Below are 21,119 nucleotides of genomic sequence, written 5' to 3'. Positions count from 1 at the left end.
GAACTTCACATATACGCAGATTATAGTCATTTTTAACTGTATATTAATTGAAAGAATAAAAACAAATGGTATAACTAGTTGAGTTCGCCATATGCCTAGGCGTGATCACTGTGTTACTATGAGACCAAAAAATAAGTATTGGGGATGTAGATGATCTCTGTGGTGACAAAATGTTGCTTCACGGAGAGGACAGAATTGTTCAGTGCAACTTAAAAAAACAAACAAACAAACAAACAAAATCCAAATGCCCTGCAATTATATAAAGCACAAATTGACACAACAGCTGGAAGAAAGCAACAAACCCATTATAGTAGTAGTAGTTGGATATAATTAAAGTAGAAGAGTTGTATATAATTTTTGGCTATTGGTAGGTTTAGTAATCCAGCAATTAGTAAGCTATAGAAAATTTGATCAACATAGTAACAAGTTTTATTTATCACACACTTGCTATTTAGAACCCTGTACTAAGCATTTAGAACAATGTACCTCAAACATTTTTACTTCATGATCCACAAAGCTAATAATAACACCTGTATAGCACACTAGGCTATTTACTACTTGAGTCCAGGTTCTGTCCAGAACAGTGATTATACAGTACCCCTATAATCCATTTGCAGCACACTTGCTGGGAAGCACTGAACTAGAGATTACACTTCTCAAACATACATGGAATATTGATAAAAATTTGACTCAGTGTGTGGCACCTGGGTGGCTCATTGATTGAGTGACTGCCTTTGGCTCAGGTTGTGATCTGGGGGTTGTGGAATCAAGTTTTACATCTGCCTCCCTGCAGGGAGCCTGCTTCTCCCTCTGCCTGTATCTCTGCCTCTCTCTGTATCTCTCATGAATAAATAAATCTTCAAAAAATTTTTTGACTCTGTGTTAAGGTAAGATTTGGCAAACTATGGCTTGTAAACCAAATCCACTTTGCTGCCTGTTTTTGTAGGTGAAGTTTTCTTGGAATCCAGCATACCCTTTTGTTTATATATTGTCTGGCTGTTTTTGCAGAGTTGAATCCCAGTAACTGTGACACAGAAACCGTATGGCCCACAAAACCTAACTATTTACAATCTGGCCCTTTAAGAAAAGTTTTCTGGCCCCTGTTCTAGACTGTAGTGTTGTCTCAAAAGTTTTCAGTGTATTGGCATAAAACATTCCGCTTTTTCTGATCAGAATGCAGTTGAATTAGAAGGAAATAAGAGGATAAAATTTCTCATTCATTTGGAAGTTAAAAATAACACTTTTAAATTACTCATAAATCAAAGAAAAAAATCAGACTGGAAATTAAAATATTTTTAGAACTTTAGTTATGATTACAGTAATATACATTAAAACTTGGAAGATACAGCATAGGTGGTACTTCGTGAGAATCTGATAGCTTTCAATATTCATATTAGAAAAGAAAATGAGCTTAATATCCCACTAAAGAAGTTAAAATAGGATAAACCTAAATTTAGTCTTCCCCCCAAAAGCATATTATTATATCTGGAATATTGACTATTCTTACTGCTATTTCAAAGCTATTTGTTCTAAAGAAGGCAATTGAATTAAGGTAGTTGATTTTCTCTAAGGAATCCTTTGTTCTCAACCAGCTTTAAAGAATTCTCATTTATATTAATATCATTTATATTAATGATAATTTCAAATCTACTTGAAGGATGGCTTAGGAATGTAACTTCTAAGTGGACTTAAATGAGGTGCAGTTTATCTTTGTGTCGTATTTTACGGTCATCAGAGTTTAAGCTAATAATTTATTTCATAGGAGATTTGGTTCTTAAGTTATTAACTTTTTTTTGCAACAGTCTTTTCCCCTCATCACAACCTAACCCAAAAGTCCAGTATTTATATAATCAGTCGATGGAGCTTTTCAAGCTATACTTCTGCACTCTGCTTGCTTGAACTCCCTACTCTTCTGTTTATGGTCCAAGGTACCTCCTGTGAAATTTGGGTTCCAAGGCGCTAGGGTTGAGAACCATCAACATAACATGCAAAGATATATTATGGTTTATGGTTCATGTTTTTGCATATTTCATGTGATCTTGGCTGTAAGAAACTTTGTTAGCTTATGAAGCAGTTGACATATTTGAGATTTTTTTTACTTGTCTATTGTATATAATATTTTTATTTCTAAGGGTACATGTCTTAGCTAAGTTTTCTATTATATTATTACTTAGATTGGATCGATGCTCTTCCATTGATGATTCAGATGACGCATCACAGGACTTTGGTCCACAAACATTCCAGCTATTATCTGCTGTGAAAATCTTAGGAGAAAAGTTTGGAATTGGGCTTCCGATTTTATTTCTCCAAGGATCTGTAAGTATATCTGTGAGTCACCTTCATAGTTCTTGTACTCCTATTACTCTTTTCTTCAGAAGTTTGTTGAATTAGGATTGCAGCTTTGACTTTAGATGAGTTATTGGAAAGTCAGAGAGCCATATTAAGTTCCAATTAAGCGCTGCATTCATTACTTTTGACAAAACCTGAGTGTTACCACATATACTGCTGTTTTCATATTTCAAATTGATGTTCAGCTCTGCACCTCATTCTAGTATTAGCTTATTACGTTATAGTTGGATGAATCCCTAAACTAGTCTTTCTTAGGAAAATCAAGAAAGATGCTTTCACTGCATCAGGAGACAGGTAGAACAAAATTGTCTCTCTTCGTGTCCTGGAAAGTAGTAAATTCTTTGAGCAAAACTTTAATTTCAGTGAATATTTGTAAGTTCAATAACTATTGTCAGTAGTTTTTCTTTACTTCTTTTCTGTTTCTCATCACAGGTATTTAAAATTCCAAGTTTTGTTTTGTTTCTGGCTTTACCATTGAATAAATAGCATTAGTCAATTCAGCTGCTTTTAGTGCTAACATTTGCAAGTACAATATGAGTAAGTCATGACCCTTACAGTCTGTAGTCCTTTTGTCCATATGATTTTATTTCTCATTTAGAAGTCTGTAAAGAAAAGCTAAGAATTATGTATTGCTAGTGGTTGAATAAACCAAAGTGGGAGATAGAATCTTTTGCAAATATGTATATTTATTAAAAAGATACTTAAAAGTAGAGATTAATATTCTTACTTTGTATGTTGAATTTAAAAATAATTTAGGTAAGCATTTATTTGATAAATACTTGAATGCTTCCTGTAAATATTTATTTTCTGAATTTTTATCTTGTTTAAAAAGGGACATGTTAAGTTAGTTGTGAAATACTGTTTTTTAAAGATTTTATTTATTTATTCATGAGAGACATGCAGAGATAGGCAGAGACATAGGCTTCCTATAGGGAACCTGATGCAGGACTCAACCCAGGACCTCAGGATCATGACCTGAGCCAAAGGCAGATGCTCAACTACCGAGCCACCCAGGCGTCCCAGTTGTGAAGTATCTTTAATGAGATATTGAAAACATGTTAACTTTTCAGGTAGTGATGTTTTCAGATCCTGAATGGAGTTTAAAATTTTGTGTTTTTGTTTTTTGTTTTTTCCCTCCTCAGGCCCACTATAATTTTGTTTTTAAATCACCAGTTTGATTAGAAATTTAATAATGTTGTCACTATTAATTAATTAATTAGTTTTCCAAGTTAAGGAACTTGCTTTTAGGTGGTATGAGAACTACTATCTTTTTTTTTTTCTAGTATCTTTTTTTTTTTAAGAATTTAAGTTGCAAAGGATAGATTGTTTAATTGAGGTCTATGAAAGTTTCTTCTGTCTCTGTCATCTTCAAAACCTGTGCATTCCAGTTGAAGATGTTAATTTATAAAAAAAAAATTTAAATTTTTGTTTAAATTCAATTAATTAACATATAATGTATTATTGATTTCAGCATAGAGGTCAGTGATTCATCTGACTTATATAGCACCCAGTGCTCATTACATCATGTGTCCTCCTTAATGTCTGTCACCCAGTGACCCCATCCTCCCCACCCCTGCCCCTCCAGCGACCTTCAGTTTGTTTCCTATGATAAAGAGTCTCTTATGGTTTGTCTCCTTGTTTTAATTTGGTATAAGCCAGCAGTATCCAGTATCAACAAATAAGTGTAAGTGGGCTCCTACACAAACTTGAACTGGCCACAAGAGGGATCAGATTTCACCTATTATTTGGAAACCAAGTCAGACCATTTATACTGACAGTCTCTTCTGGGAGTCTTCAAATTAAGAAGTTTATTCTTTGTGAAATTTTATACTACCCTTGCTAGATAAAGATGTAAAACTTTTCAAAAAGTACCACATAACAAAAATTTGTAGACATTAACTACAAGGAAAATAAGGTAATTTTTTTTCCTTCCATTTCAGTGATTTTGGTATCTATTGGGATATTGTCTTAAAAATTATAATTGTGATTCCTTTAGGAATTTAGTAAATTGTCCACCTTAACTAATTTAGGGAAAATTGATATCTTTGTAGATAATTTTGATCTGTAAGATGATAAATATATTAAACTGAAAACTCTTAGAGTTTTAAAGGGATAATATTTGTACATATATATAACGAATACAATTTAAGCAACATGTGATTCTCCTTTCTTACACTATATTTTTCTAAATATTATAAACAGTTATACAGCCCATCCAAGTATTTGTGGATGGAGTTAAAAATTTTGTTTTTAAATAGCACAGGTTTGGTTAGGAATTAAATATTAGAAATGTAAGAAACTGTTTTAGCCATCTAAATAGCTCACCACATAAATATTTTTAAATGTATGAATAAGTGATAAAATATGCAAGGATTATCATAATTTTATAGATCAGAAAACAGAAGCATAACACTTAATTTATATAACCAAGACATTAAGTGAAACCTCATTCCTGATCATATTATCAAAGTGCTAAACCTTGCCATGGCTCCAGAGTTAGGTAGTACTTTTGATAAAAGATGCTTTTTGACTATAAGCAGCCACTAGAAAACAATTGCTAGTTTTAATCACCCTTTATAATTTTTGAAGTATTGAACAGGAGAGGGGTATCTGTTTAAATTTTTGGATAAGCTATTTTATGTGATTGAAATCTATTCCTAAAGATAATTTTTTTTTTCTATTTTGATTTTATTTTGCACTTAGCATATAAGACCTGGGGTGGCAGCTCTGAGCTTTTTTGCCTTGTAGGAATTGGGAAAGAGGCAAAAGAAAAGTTAAAATGTAAACAGAAACTGTAGGCTTGTTTTACACTTTAATAACATAGAGATTTAAGACTTGAGAGTTTAAGCTTATACCTATTTTTTCCCATTAGTTATTAAACATCATTTTGTGTGTGTGTAAGGCACTATGTTTTGTGGAGAACTCAAAGCCTGAATTAGATGAAACACATCATCTAACATGGGAGGTGTTACTTGGGAAGAAATAAGTATAGTGTAGCACTGAAAGAGATGATAAAGGACATATGAATAGATATAAGTTCTGGAGAGAGTACTTGCTAATACCTGGAAATTAGAGAAGTCTTTGTGATTCTATCAGTATCATTGGAGCTTTCTTTTTCATAGGAGATGTAGTAGATTTGGACATTCAGAGATGGAATGAGAGAAGAAAGGTAGAGGGAAGTGTGGCATTCCTAAGCAGAAAGAATTACCACAGAAAACAATTGTGATTTTTAAAGAAGTTACTTCGGACAATTGGCAGGTTCTTTGTTTTCTTTATCAGATAGACATTCAAAGATTTTGCTTTTAATAGAAAGTGATACTTTGGTTTGGGTTCTAGCCTCCCAGCTCTATCTATCTATCTATCTATCTATCTATCTATCTATCTATCTATCTATCTATCTATCTATGATAGTCACACACACAGAGAGAGAGAGAGAGATAGAGGCAGAGACATAGGCAGAGGGAGAAGCAGGCTCCATGCACCGGGAGCCCGACGTGGGATTCGATCCCGGGTCTCCAGGATCGCGCCCTGGGCCAAAGGCAGGTGCTAAACCGCTGCGCCACCCCGGGATCCCTCTCCCAGCTCTCTTTATTCTAATATTTATCCATCAATTAGTAGTTTCCATATTCCTCGATAGCCAGTTTGCTGTTCCTTATTTTCCCAACGTGATTTTTAAAAGAAAAATGTGAGATAATTTCCCTTTTTGAGTGTGTCTTCTAGAGCAAAAAGACTATCCCTATGCCTTATTTTACAGTGGTTGATACTGAATCTCTGAAAGTTAGAGGACCTGTCCTGGGTCATATTACTGTGTGCCAGAATCAGGATGAGCAAGCAGCTTTCCTGATTATTGTTTTAGTGCCTTTTCTATTTATTATGCTGTTCACATGCAGTTTTACATTTTTATTTTTAGATCGAATGATCTGGAGATACTAGAATGGATGTGATTGGTAAGGGATGTATCTGTAGAATGTGCCTTCCTTAAAATCAATGCCCAAATCCCTGTAGTCTCTATAGCAGCTTTCTGGGCACGGTGATTTCCATGGAAACAAGACAGTGTAAATTTATTCATACAGTAACAATATTTACAGTTATCCTGAGGGGAAGAACAATTACTCTGCTGATTAGAAAAAAAATCTCATTGCTTCATACTAGTAAATGTGTTCGTTCACTTAAGGTTTTGTAGGATTTTCTTTTTTTTTTTTCCTTAGGAAGAGTAGAAGAATAATTCTAGTGTTGAGATTGCTAATAAGTACTATTAGGCAATTTAATACCTTTGGTGTTATTAGTTTGCAAGCAGTAGAATCTTCTACTGCAAGTATAAGCCCCTAGCAGATGTAGAGTACTATTACAAGTGTTATAGGGAAAACTGACTAGATACTAAGTAGTGGTTTTCTTTTTTTTTTTTTTTAAAGATTTATTTATCTATGTTAGAGAGTGTGCACGCATACACATGCTTGTGCAGGAGAGAGGGGCAGAGAAGAGGGGAAGAGAGAGAATCTTAAGCAGGCTCCACACCCAGTACCAAGGCTCAATCTCATGACCTTGAGGTCATGACCTGAGCTGAAATCAAGAGTCAGACACTTAACCGACTGAGCCACCCAGGTGCCCCCATAATGGTTTTTCTTTTAGATTAGGGAATTCAGGTTGCGTTAAAGGACCAACTGTTAACTAATAAAAAGAAAGTTAATGTTACTGAGTCAGGCTTGCTTATTCAATTTTTACAATATCCCCAAGAGATAGAAGCTATTGTTAATACTTGTATAGCAGCTGAGGAAATAGAAGCCCAGGTAAGTTAAGTAACTTGTCCAAAGTCAAAAAGGTAGTAAGTACCAGAGCTGTGACTTGAATCCTGGTGATCTTGCTGTACTGACTACAAACAATGTATATATGTGTGTATGTGTATATGTTTATGTGGGATATTTATTTGTAGTATATATGTTGCATATGTATATTTGTGTGTACACGTGATAGAGTAATAAAAGATTAGAACTAGTACTCAGGAGGCCTGTGTTCTACTTGTAGTTCTAGGAACTTAGGCTACCAATGAACATCTTTGAGCTTCTGATTTTTTGTTAGTAATATGAGTAAAAAATAACCATGTAGATCAGAGAGATCCAATGTTCCTCCTAGCTCTGAAATTCTCTAATGTTTGATTTTAAGCGTTCTTTTCAAGTCAACCCAAAGTTATTTGGCTTAGGTAGGGACTGTTAACAGGGAAAAAGATACCATGTTGTACCTGGGTGTTTCTATTTCTCTAAATCTTGTTCTAATAAAATTTTGGTAAATATAATCACCATGATACTAAAGCTCATTACTTAGCTATCTTAATAAAAATAATTCTATTTTTATTTTTAAGATAAATAGAATACACTTAGAGACTGTTAACTAACCTATCAGACACCTTTGTGGTAAGCTCAGTTTCTAGGCATTGAAGTGTTTCTGATGGGATTTTGTTCCACTTTAATCTCATGGCAGCCTAGGTTTCCTTTGTGTGAGGGATCAGCTTTATTTAGGCTCTTTCACTTTAATTCACATGTTTAACATTCCAAAATGACAAACTGGTAGGCATAACATTCTCATCAATTGCATAAAACTAATACATTCATAATAGAGAACCTTCTGATTTTTGAGTTAGGTCCACTGGAACTCATCCTATGAATTGTTTTGATTTTGATACTGAATTTTTTTAGATATTGATTGCTAAACCTTCATGGAATATAGGTGAAATGTAAAAATGTTAAATGACGGACTTTGCCTATTTCTAAAATTGTAGATTGCATTTTATATTGAAATTTTTAGAGTACAGTAACTTCTTGACATATTCAAGCGATGTTTTTGATATACAAATATAACCTAAAATATAGAATTTATATTCGCTCATAATCACTCTAAGTAATTTAAACAAAAAAGTATTTATTACTGGGCATTCAACCACTTCTATTGTTGATAAGATTATACTGTAAAATAGTCATGAGCGCTGCTACCTCGTCTGTGACAAGAAGCAATCTGTCAGTTTGGGAAGCTGCCACTATAGCACCAGACACCAAAGTGCACTGCATAGGGAGCTGTAAGCAGGGATGTTCCACTTCTGCTTGCTCTAGTAACCACCCTGCACTTGCTCATAAAAAGCAGTCAGCTCCATAATCATGCTCCAAGACTAGTACCTCCAAGACTAGCTAGAGTAGTCTTACTTCATTTCCTACTTGTAGATGTCATTTAAATGCCTTTGCCTAGTAGAACTTAAATCATACCCAGAACTCTAGCTAAAAGATTTTGAGAAATAGTATTTGTAACTTCCCGGCTTCTGCAGTAAGAGTGGGTGAAGGTTAGAATGACCCTTGAATGACCATCTCCCGTATTCACTACGAAGGCATTAGACAGGAGCAACTTTCCATAAAGCTTTATGTTCATATGATACTATAGATATTTAACGGTAGTACTTAAATGTGTAGGGTAAGTGAAGGAGATAGTAAGAGGGCACAGTGAATGGAAAATACAGAGAGTGAAGGTGGGGAGAGTCCTCTCTATCAGAGGACAAGAGAATTGCATGAGGCAGAGTAGCTTCCCCAGCATTGCCAGAATGTGATGGCTTGTAAAGAGTCTCCCACTGGAATTGTCTCTTCACTTAAGAAAAAAACCCCTCAAAAACAGCAACTCTGTAGCATGCACTTGCTTTTCCCCGGGTATCTCAGTATAGCAGCTAAATCAGAAAAGATTAAGTAAACTTGGCAGTACCTCAAGAACAAAAGCGCAGTGCATACAGCCATGCAGTGGGGACCGAATTTTTGCAGTGTATTCCTTGATTATTAGCTGTTGGGTCACACTGCTTCTAGACTTGAGCTGCAGCTTATAATTACTATTTTCAGACAATAAAATATATTAATAAAAGGTCTAAATAGCCTAGGTTAAATATCCAAAACATATCCAAACCTATGCATTGGAAAATGCATGTGAATTATATGTGAAATTGCCTGCCATTACTTCATATAGTAAAGGAACACTATTTTGATTATATATTTATGTATAAATTAAGTATTCAGAACAAGCAGGATAGGCATAAATTTTGTAGGTTTTTAAAGCTGAAATCCAAAAAAAATGAAGACAGTTCTGTTTTACTTACCTGTTTAATTAAAAAAGCATTTTTAGCTACAGATTTCATTCCTGATTTCAGAATTCCCAGCGTCTTGAAGATAAGTATCGCAGACACAGTTTATTTGGCACTGGCAAGGATCAAAAAGAGAGTTGGTGGAAGGCTTTGTCCCGTCAGCTCATGGCTGAAGGATTCTTGGTAGAAGTTCCTGGGAGACAAAAATTTATAAGGATTTGCACTCTTACAGAAAAGGTAAACAATGTAGAAATATACCTGTTTGATTAATTTTTCTCACTATGTATTAAAAGATTCTTTTTGTGTTCAATAGGGCAGATGTTGGCTTCATGAAGCCAATAGAGAATTTCCTAAGAAACTTAAACTTGAAGCTAATGAAGAATTGTGTCCGAGGGTGTTTCCTCTACCAAGGTTCATTTTTCATTTTTTTTAACTTCTGTGTTTTTTATTGTTAAAATGTCAAATTATACCAATTCATAGGCACCACAAAGATAATATGAGTAAAGATTGCTTTGCATATCTTTTAGCTAGCTTTGCATACCTCTTTTAGCTAGTTTGAGGATGAGAGCCAGTGGGTAAAAGATAAATAAATCATAGAACATTTTCTTGATTGATAGGAAGTAGTTGAGTATAGTATTTAGAAAGTTACTTTCCCATTGATTAAAGAAGCAGCACGGAGATCAATATTGAAGAATCCACATATCATATTTCCTTCTTATGTTTAGAAGACGGTAGCAAAGGAATACATTTGATGCCTTCTTTTTTGTTTCCTTACATGTTATCATTTATGGATTTTTCCCCCCTTTTAAAAAAATTGAGGTGTAATTGACATATAACATTGTGTAAGTTTGAAGTATACAAGCGTGTTGGTTTGATAGATGTATATATTGCAATATGATAACTACAGTGACTTAGCTAACACCTCTATCATGTCACATAATTATAATTTCTGTGTTGAGAACAACCTAGTCTCTTCATAACTTTGAAGTTTATAAGACTGTATTATTGACTGTAATCCCTATATTGCGTATTACATAAGCAACTTTTCTTTTAAACTTAAAAAACTAAAGAGCTTTAAACTTTAAAGAGCTTAAAAAGCACTTTCCAGAGCTTGTTAAAAAAAAAAAAACAAATTTAAAAAAATTTCAGCTCTAAAAAAGTAATGCAATCTTATCTGCCTTTCTGGGAGTGGAGGCATGATGATATTAAATAATTAGATAATTACATTTTAAAGTTTGAGATACTTTAATTTTATTATATTTCAGTTCTAAAACTGTACCACCTGGCGCTGAACAACATTCCTCTAATCGAGTACCAATTGATTTAACTGGAGAGAAGAAGGTTGGTTTGTTAAAGAGGTGGTTCTTATTGACTTCCTTCTTTATTGAATGAAATGCCATATGTAACAAAACATAAACTTTGGAAAGAGTAGTGCTATTAACAGGATAAAATATGCAGTATGTGATTTCTGGGGCTAATAAGTTAAAAATATTTGAGAAAGTAACTTACTTTAATTTTTTTTAAAGCCTATTTATTCAAGCCATTTGGCCTGGAGTTTTTTTTTTTTTTTTTTTTTTTTTCACATTATGATACTTATAATTGATAGAAAAAATAAGCATGAGTCTTAAATACTTGTTCTCAATGAAAGCTATACACATACACATATGTGCACACATACTTTCTTGCTTTGGTTTTCGATCTTAGATAACAATTAAAGATTAAATACTCACAGGCAGACTTCAGCTAACTGGAACACTGGAGCAATAGGAAAATGTGCTGAATTAAATTTTTTGTAAAGTTTTTCTGTTTTATTGAAGTATGCAGAATTTAGCTGAATCATTTTATAACTTTGGCTTCTGCTGTGTCTCAAATAATTATTTCAATCATATGTTCTCTATAGATTTGGGAGGAATAGGACATTACATTTCTAACTGCCTTATAATCTGAGAGCTATTTTCAGGTGATGATTTTTATTTGGTAATTGGAGGAGGAACTGTCATCATGAGATTTTGTATCTTATTTTTTCTGTATTTGAAAGGTTTTGAAACTTCTAATTTTTTTGTAATGGACCTTTATATGTTTTAAAACAGTCTAACTTGGAGAAGATGTATTCTTACAAAGCATCTGATAAAATTTCTTCTGGGAGTAACATTCCTGAAAAAAGGTACAGAGTTCAAAATGTTTATTTTCTGTGCTTGCTGTATCGGCACCTTTTTTTTCTTTCATAAACAGAAAGGTCTATCAGATGTTGGGATTTGTCATTGGCAGAAGGAAGTTAGAGTTAAAACATAACTCTCCAGTCTTATAATTACTAAAAAAGACCTATAAAATGATAGTATTAACATTAATTTAATAGCTAATTCTTCCTGGGTATTATTTTTTGTCAAGCTGTGTGCTAAATGCTAAATATTTTATTTGTAATATCCCATTTAATTCTTACAACAATCTATGAGTTAGCTACTATTATTTATACCCATTTCAAAGTTGAAGATACAAAGGTTAAGAAGTTAACTAACTTGGTCAGTTACAGAGAGCTAATGGGAGAGCTGACTTGCAAATCTTTGTCAGTCTCTAGTATCTAAACACTCATATATATATATATATTCCCCGGCCTTTTAAAATATATTTTATAGGGCAACCCAGGTGGCTTAGCGGTTTAGCGCTGCCTTTAGCCCAGGGTGTGGTCCTGGAGACCCAGGATTGAATCCCACATCAGGCTCCCTGCATGGAATGGAGCCTGCTTCTCCCTCTGCCTGTGTCTGTGCCCCCCTCTCTCTCTCTGTCTCTCTCATGAAAAAATAAATCTTTATTTTTATTTTTTAAATTTTTTAAATAAAATCTTTAAAAAAATAAAATATTTTATGGCAACATGAAATAGAGTTGGTAGAAATAACAAATGTGCCTATTGTACTTTGGAGCTTCATATTTGACTTGCTGATGTAATGAAATTGTGGAGAATGTACAGAATTACAGAAAGTCTGAAGGTGGAAAATTTGAAAAACTTGTCAGGACCTATACACAGACTATTGAATAGAATATGTTTGCATACATATCAGGTGTTCTCTGATCCTGTTATACTCTACTGGACTACTCACTTAGATAATACTACTTTCGATCTGACAGAAACATTTACCATAATACCAGTCTCTCACTGAAAATAATTCCTTTTTGTTTATTTATGGAGTAATTAATTACAATGTTTTATGTAAACAAAAGGATTTGGGAGTATGCTTCAGTGTGCTGAAGCATTTCTTCATTTAAACATTTATTGTGGGACGCCTGGGTGGCTCAGTGGTTGAGTGTCTGCCTTTGGCTCAGGGTATGATCCCGGGGTCCTGGGATTGAGTCCCACATCGGGATCCCCTCTCTGTTTCTCCCTCTACCTATGTCTCTGCCTCTCTCTCTCTCTGTGTCTTTCATGAAAAAAATAAATAAAATCTTTAAAAATAAATAAATCAACATTTATTGCATTTTTGCTAACCATCTTTGTGCCAGGTATTACTCTAGGCATTGGGATTCGGTGGGGAAAATAGAGACCTAGTCACTGGCCCTCCCAGAGCTTATATTCTAGTGGGATAAACGGGTCAGGGAACATAAAATTACAATCCAGGGTTGTAGCACTTTGGAAACACACTTTGGAAGTGACCCTTGAGGCTTAAATAGAAATGAAGTGACAAGGAAGGGAAGTTTTCTGACCAGAGGAATAGCCCACATATTAAAACCTGAAAGCAAGAGAAGGTGTGGTATGATTGAGGAACTCAATGGTATGCTAGCAGTTACCTGGTAGAGGGAAGCAAGGAAGTAGTGAAAATTTAAGACTGGAGAATTAAATAGGGTCCAGAATATCCAGTTTCTGTCCAGCACTCAGCTTGATCATAAAAGCAGTTAAGTGGAGGAGCTAAGGAAGGATTTTCAGTAGGACAGTGTCATTAAACTTATGATTGAGAACAGAGGTTGACATTTCTATAAATGATCAGATGGTAAATAATTTAGACTTTGAGGGCTATGTGGTCGCTAACTACTCAACTTTGCTCTTGTAACCCTAAAGCAGCTATCGTTGATAGGTGAAAAAATGAATGTGGCTGTGTTCCAATAATACTTTATTTATGGACACTGAAATTTGAATTTCATGTAATTTTCACATGTCACAAAATGTTCTTTTAATTTTTTTAGAACTGTTTAAAAGTGTAAGAAACCATCTTTAACTTAGAAGCCTTACCAGAACAGAAGGATTTGTCCCATGCAGTGTGCTGACCCTTGATGGATGACTGGCTTGGAGGGAATGGGAGGCCGGAGGATCAGAGTGCAGAGACACAAATAAAGAGGCCTATTGCAGTAGCATTTGCAAGAGAAGATGGGAACTTAGATGAAGGTAGTGGCAGTGGACATGGACAGAAACAGAACTGTAAGATTTTTAGGAGGTAGAATTGTTAGGACTCAGTGATTAAAAAGATAGGCGGACTAAGGAAAGTGGGGAACTTGAACATGACACTTAGGTTCCTGTCTGATTGCAGGTTAGAGTGTTGCCATTCCCTTCACTGGCAAATAAGAGGAACACAAATTTGAAAGGTTGGATATTTAGGGGATGAGAAGTTGAATGATAGACATACTGGGTTCATACCTGTGGTGTGGCCCAGAAATTATTTTTAAGATGTGGGCTTAGTGTATAGAAGGGAGAAAGATGCTTACACGTCAATAACTATTATTTTAAAAGTTCATTTGAATTTTTATTAAAATAGTTCATGTATTGGTTTTATTTATTTATTTTTTTTATAAAGAGACTTTTTTTTTTTTTTTTATGATAGTCATACAGAGAGAGAGAGAGAGAGAGAGGCAGAGACATAGGCAGAGGGAGAAGCAGGCTCCATGCACCGGGAACCTGACGTGGGATTCGATCCCAGGTCTCCAGGATCGTGCCCTGGGCCAAAGGCAGGCGCCAAACCGCTGTGCCACCCAGGGATCCCTCATGTATTGGTTTTAAAAGTCAGTTGGTACTTAATGGCATATAACAAAGCATGTGAGTTCATACCTTCCCAAACGTTGCTCTGTTCTGTAGAAGCAGTCATCCTTAAATCTTGCAGCTGGGCTCTCTGATATTTGCCTGTTTTTTTTTGTTTTGTTTTGTTTTTTGTTTTTTGTTTTTTGCAGGGGGAGGGGCACAGGGAGAGGGAGAGAGAAGCTCAGTTGTCAGACTCCCCACAAAGCACAGAGCCTCTTGTGGGGTCTCAGTCTCACAACCCTGAGATGGTGACCTGAACCAAAACAAGAGTCAGGTGCTTAGCCAACTGAGCCATCCAATCCAGGTGGCCCTGCCTCCATATTTCTAAGTGACATGCTTAGATTACTTTTTTTGGACCTATCAGTTTTAGAAGTTTTTTTGTTCCATGAACAAAATTTATAATGGTAGATTAGGGCTTATCTCCCATATGCCTTTCCCCCATTTCCCTTCCTTCAATTCCCCCCTTTGACCAAAACATTATATTTCATGTTTTGGTCATATTAACGATTTGTTTCTACATTATTATACTTAAACAAATATATACCACTAAGCCGAACTGTGTGGCTATGGCTGCCACTATCTTAATTTTCCCTGATGTTAGTAATTGTCTTTTTTGTTTTTTTGGCATGGGTTTTAGTGTTCTTATTACTCATTTTTCTTTTCTCTTGTTTTCAGTCTCCTTTTGTTTGCTTAACTTTCTTGGAGAGTGCCTTGACTTTATATTCCCTTCCATCTAGTAAGATTTTATTTTTAGTTATTGAAACATTCATTTCAAATAATTATTTCTTGTTCTTTTTCTTTTCTTTAACATAGCAATCTTGTTTCATGAATAGAACATCTCCACTCCCCCCCGCCAAAAAAAAAAAGAGAGCACAAGGCAGGGAGGAGCAGAGGGAGAGGGAGAGAGAAACTCCAGCAGACTCTGTGCTCAGTGTGGAGCCTGATGCAGGGCTCAGTCTCACGACCCTAAGAACATGATCTGAGCCGAAACCAAGTGTTGGATGCTTAATTGACTACACCACCCAGGTGCCCCCAATGTCTCCACTTTTTGATGATATTCATTATAGTTATTTTGAACTTTTTTTCTGTACACTTCTAATAGCATTCATAGGCAAAACACTTATTATTAAATGTTTTCTATATATATTTCTGCTTTGGAGCTATATTACCCATATTTTGCCAGTATATGTGATGATAAAATTTATTTTTGAAATAATTTAAAGTACCATTTTGTAAACAGTACATTATTATAGAGGCTTTTATAAATACTGTGATAAAGGTTAATATATTATTTAAAACAAATTTATGATTATCTTGAGTAACCTGATATTACTAATTTTTTGAACTGGAGTTACCTTTTCTCAGGTTTAGTCTACTTATTTTAGTGATAGGATTTGATAATTGTGAAAATCTTACTTTATACTGTAGATTTTGAATTCTTGCAACAGAAATTTATAAACATTTCTTAAGTATCAAACATGTTCCCCCTTTTCCTTACCAAAGGAGGGATTTATTTAAATTTGGCATCTTTTATATAGGCTATTACATACAATTTCATTTTTATATCTTTTCCTCTCTATAATTAATCAATGGGAAATACTTATTGTAGAAATTGGTTTTCTAGGGGCTCCTGGGTAGCTCAGTTGGTTAAGCATCTGCCTTCAGCTCTGGTCATGCTCCCAGGGTCCTGAAATCGAGCCTCATACCGGGCTTCCTGCTCGGTTATGGGAGAAGCCCCGTATCTGCTTTTCCCTCTGCATCTGTCACTCTCCCTGCTTGTGCTCTCTCTCTCTCTCTCTGTCAAATAAATAAAATCTTTAAAAAAAAAAATTGGTTTTCTGTCTAGTTTGCTGCCTAGCACCTTCCATGTTGTTTGCTAATTGCATGGTTTTTATTTTTCTTTTGTGACATCTAAAGAGAAATTATTCCCTTTGGCTTAGTTTTGTTTGATCTTGAAGAAAATTATGAACAGTTTTATTAATCCTATTTTAATGTTCCTCACCAACCAAAAATTAGTGATGTCACAGTGAAGAATCATAGATTGTATCTCTGTTGGTCAAAAAAAAGTTATCTTCAGTATAAAGATGTATTTTAAAGAATTTGGTTGAGGATGAGGATGGGGCAAATGCTGTTTTTAAGTATACTAAATTTTGATGAATTCAAATTATAGTTTTAATTTTACCATTATAATGAATGCATTTGATTGAAATTGTTTAAAATTTTGGCTGTTGTATAAATCACAGTTATTTCACTGGTATTATGAAGAATGACTGTTGATATTGACATGGAACAGTACTTTTCATTTGGGGGGGGATATAAAAACTGAACTTGGAGAAAGAAAAGCCTTTTTATTTATTTTCTTTTAAATATTTTAGCATCATAGTACACTCACCAGGAAAATCTTACAAGTCTTCAGAACCTGTTATTTCAGCTGAAGAGCAGGAGACTCAGGTACAACTTCTGTGAAAAGTCAGTGTTTGAAAGGATAGTTGTGATTACATATGCATGCTTAAAGTTACATTGCCAGTATTTAAAAAAATTGTTCTTTAGCTGTGAGTCTGAGATATAAATTTTTCATCCTAAGGGAAAATGTAATAGCTGAAGATCTAAAAATAAAGGACTGGATTTTTCTAAGTACATTTAAAAAAAAACCAGCAACAACAAATGTTGAGTTGTTTTTCTGTTCTTTGTTCAGACTGTGTTGTATGGCAAATTGGTAGAAGCCAGGCAGAAACATGCCGGTAAAATGGATGTTCCTCCAGCCATTCTAGCAACAAATAAGATACTATTGGAAATGGCCAAAATGAGGTAAGCTGTGCAGACATCTGTTCTAACTTATTTTCTCCTAACAGAATAGATTTGTAACATAGATTGTTCAGTGATAGTATGACTTAGGGTCCAGCTGTCCTATCCTTGAGGTAATTCCCCAGTTTCCCATGCTACTGTCTACCATCTCTTCACCGAGCTGCAGTCCGCCATTTCTATATGAATGAAAACCAACTGTTTTCAGCCATCAAAGTCAGAATATATAAAATCTAACTCATTATCCACAAACCCTCCATGCGTGCATTTTGTGCAACTACCAAAACTCTTCTTTCTTAATTTCTACCAAAACTCTTCTTTCTTGTTTTCTTATTTTTGTCAATTCATACCTTCATGTTCTTAATGACACGTTTATTTTATTTATTTATTTATTTTAAAGATTTTATTTATTTATTCATGAGAGACACAGCGAGAGAGAGAGCAGAGACACAGGCAGAGAGAGAAGCAGGTTCCATGCAGGGAGCCTGACATGGCACTCGATCCAGGGTCTCCAGGATCACGCCCCGGGCTGCAGGCGGCGCTAAATCGCTGAGCTACTGGGGATGCCCTAATGACACGTTTAAACAAACCTCTGGTGTTATTTGCACTTCTCTGACATGGATCCCTGTCTTACTCTTACTTAAATAGTTTTGAGACTTTTTTCATTTCAGTGTTCCTTACGTGTCTATGTGTGCTGTCCTCTCTCTTTTTTGCGACACCCTGTTAGTTCAGACAATTAATTGCCGCTGGACTATTGAAAAAACCTCTTAACTAGTTACTCTTTCCTTATCTCTCTGTCACTTTTTCATTTGATGCATAAGACCAAATCACTTTCTTTCTCATATCATACTTCTGCTTAACTAGTTCCCTACTGTCTTAACTTCTTTAGCTTATAATTCAGGGCCCTTCATTTATGGACTTACACATGCCTTTCTATCCATGTTGCAGAATTTTGAATGGTTTATCTGACTACTTGCTGTTGATCATTTGTGAAGAAGACCCCTGTTCAACTTCCATGAATTTATTTACAGTGTCACTTTAGCCTTGCAGTTTCCTTGATTCCCCAAAACTCCTGCTACGAAATCCTTCAAGATCTGGCTTTATTAATTATCTTCTCCATGAAGTCTTTCATGCTCTTAGCAGCAAAGTAATTCCTCTCTCTAGAATTCATAAAGGACTTTAAAATGTAAATTTAGAAGATGCTTTTTGCACACTTCTCACATAATGCTTTACTAATTTTTTTTGTTATTATTGGTAATATACCTAATGTTATATCTTCCAGATTTTATTTTATTTTTTAAAAATTTATTTATTTATTTATTTATTTATTTATTTATTTATTTATTTATTTTAATCTTCCAGATTTTAAACTCTGAATAAATATACTATTTTCCTCATCATTTTATGTCTTCCAAAGCACTTAGCACAATGCCTAATAAATATGAGGTGGTCAATAAATATTTAGAAGAAATTATTTCCAAAGAACATTTGTTTGATAATTGTATTCATCTTTTATACTCTTTTAAAAAATTATTTTTGACATTAAATTTCATCTAAAAGATGTTATTTCAGTGTGAAATTTTAATAATATAGTGCTTATTTTAAAATAATTATTTTATTAAAAGTAAATATTCAAAATCCACACTTTAATATTTAGTGAAGATATTTAAAAGTAAAGGAGTAACAATTAGGTTGGCAGATTTTTAGAAAATAGACATCATACAGTCTTTTGGTTACTGATATGGTAAGAAATATTGAGTTAAAAGCCTAAAGTAGTTAGCATGTTTATTGTTACAGGCAAGTACTTTGTAAATAATGAATGAGATTTTCTTTTCAGTTTCTTAGCTTGTTGGTTGTCCTCAGAGCCTTACAGTTTTTCCTTTTATATTTATAAAAATAATAATAGCGATAAGATCAGTTATAGACTAGAACATTAGCCTGTTTCTTCATGGTAATGGCCTGTTCACCTTTTAGTACGGTGTCTTGTGGTGATAATGGTGGTGTTTTTTTATTCATAAGTTGCTAAAATAGCAAATCTTTAAATGGTGGAAAGCAAACAGAGACATCATAGAACATGATTATATGTATTACATGTTGTTTTTGGTTGTTGGAAAAAAATACATGTTTATTGAATATGATTTTTTTTTTAAATTAAGTATTTTTTTTTAAATTTTTATTTATTTATGATAGTCACACAGAGAGCGAGAGAGAGGCAGAGACACAGGCAGAGGGTGAAGCAGGCTCCATGCACCGGGAGCCCAACGTGGGACTCGATCCCGGGTCTCCAGGATCGCGCCCTGGGCCAAAGGCAGGCGCCAAACCGCTGCGCCACCCAGGGATCCCTTGAATATGATTTTGAAGCTAAACATCAGCCATGTTGCTGGAGTGATAATATTTTAGTAGCATTTTTTTGACTTTTTAATTTTTTTAAATGACAGACCTACTACATTTGAAAATGTGAAAAGGATCAATGGTGTGTCTGAAGGCAAAGCTACTATGCTGACCCCTCTGTTGGAAGTCATCAAACATTTCTGTCAGATAAGTAATGTTCAGGTAAAATACTGTGGTTTGCAGGAACTGTGAGAGCATAAACATTTTTCGATGATTTCAAAAACATGTTTCAAAAGCAGCATTTTCTCCCTTTATAGTTGACCCTTGAACAGTGTGGGAGGTTAGAGGTGCTGACTCCCACACAGCCAAAAATGCACATATAACTTTTGAATCCTCCAGAACTACTAATATCTTCCTGTTGACTGGAAGCCTTACTGAGAACACATATAGTTGATTAACACTTATTTTGTATGTTACATATGTTTTGTTTACTGTATTCTTTTTTTTTAAAAAAGATTTTATGTGAGAGAGAGAGAGCATGAGTGGGGTTGGGGGTAAGGGCAAAGTGAGAGGCAGAAGCAGGCTACCCAAGCCAGGAGCCCAATGTGGGGATTGATTCCAGGACCCTGAGATCATGACCTGAGCTGAAGGCAGGTGCTTAACTGACTGAGCCACCCAGGTGCCTCTATATACTGTATTCTTAAAATAAAGTAAGCTAGAGAAAAGAAAATGTTATTAAGAAAATCATAAGAGAGGGGCACCTGGGTGGCTCAGTCAGTTAAGCATCCAACTCTTGATTTCAGTTTAGGTCCTGATCTCAGGGTCATGAGATTAAGCTCTGAGTTGGGTTCCATGCTCACCCTGGAATCTGCATGAGAATCTCTGTCCCTTTCCCTCTGCCCCTCTCCCTGGCTTGTGTGCACTCTGTCTCTCAAATAAATAAATAAATCTTAAAAACAACAAAAAAAGAAAATCATAGGGGTTGCTGAAGGGGAGGTTGGTGGGGGATTGGCTAAATGGGTGATGGATATTAAGAAAGGCACTTGTGATGAGCACTGGGTGTTTGTTATATATAAGTGACAAATCACTAAATTCTACCTTTTTTTTTTAAGATTTTATTTATTTATTCATGAGAGACACAGAGAGAGAGAGAGAGAGAGAGAGAGAGAGAGAGAGAGGCAGAGACACAGGCAGAGGGAGAAGCAGGCCCCATGCTGGGAGCCCAACGTGGGACTCCATCCTGGGTCTCCAGGGTCACGCCCTGGGCCCAAGGCGGCGCCAAACTGCTAAGCCACCCGGGCTGTCCATTAAATTCTTCTGAAACCAATATTAGACTATATGTTAACTAACTAGAATTTAAATAAAAACTTGAAACAAAACAAAAATCATAAGGAAGAGAAAATACATTTATAGCATTGTGCTCTATTTTTTGAAAAAAATACGCTTATAAGTGGACCTGGCTAGTTCAAACCATGTTGTTTCAAGGGTCAGTTGTATTTTCATTTCCACACTGGACACTTAGAAAATCGATTC

At 34.9% G+C, this 21,119-nt stretch overlaps 1 protein-coding gene across 5 annotated transcripts in view; it reads left to right on the top strand.

Moving 5' to 3' along the window:
• WRN (WRN RecQ like helicase) overlaps positions 1-21,119 on the top strand; it is a 141,387-nt gene that overhangs the window by 95,686 nt on the left and 24,582 nt on the right. For all 5 annotated transcript variants that reach the window (XM_072763550.1, XM_072763552.1, XM_072763549.1 and 2 more), the window contains exons 23-30: positions 2,175-2,316; positions 9,521-9,691; positions 9,768-9,865; positions 10,720-10,795; positions 11,545-11,618; positions 16,829-16,904; positions 17,149-17,261; positions 19,694-19,808. In XM_072763550.1, the coding sequence (XP_072619651.1) occupies positions 2,175-2,316; positions 9,521-9,691; positions 9,768-9,865; positions 10,720-10,795; positions 11,545-11,618; positions 16,829-16,904; positions 17,149-17,261; positions 19,694-19,808 (865 nt within the window). The remainder of the gene's footprint in view (positions 1-2,174; positions 2,317-9,520; positions 9,692-9,767; positions 9,866-10,719; positions 10,796-11,544; positions 11,619-16,828; positions 16,905-17,148; positions 17,262-19,693; positions 19,809-21,119) is intronic.

The sequence above is a fragment of the Vulpes vulpes genome, chromosome 7 (genome assembly GCF_048418805.1).
Source record: "Vulpes vulpes isolate BD-2025 chromosome 7, VulVul3, whole genome shotgun sequence".
NCBI classification, from domain to species: Eukaryota; Metazoa; Chordata; class Mammalia; order Carnivora; family Canidae; genus Vulpes; species Vulpes vulpes.
The sequence above is the reverse complement of the archived record's forward strand: the minus strand, read 5'-3'. Positions and strand labels throughout refer to the sequence as shown.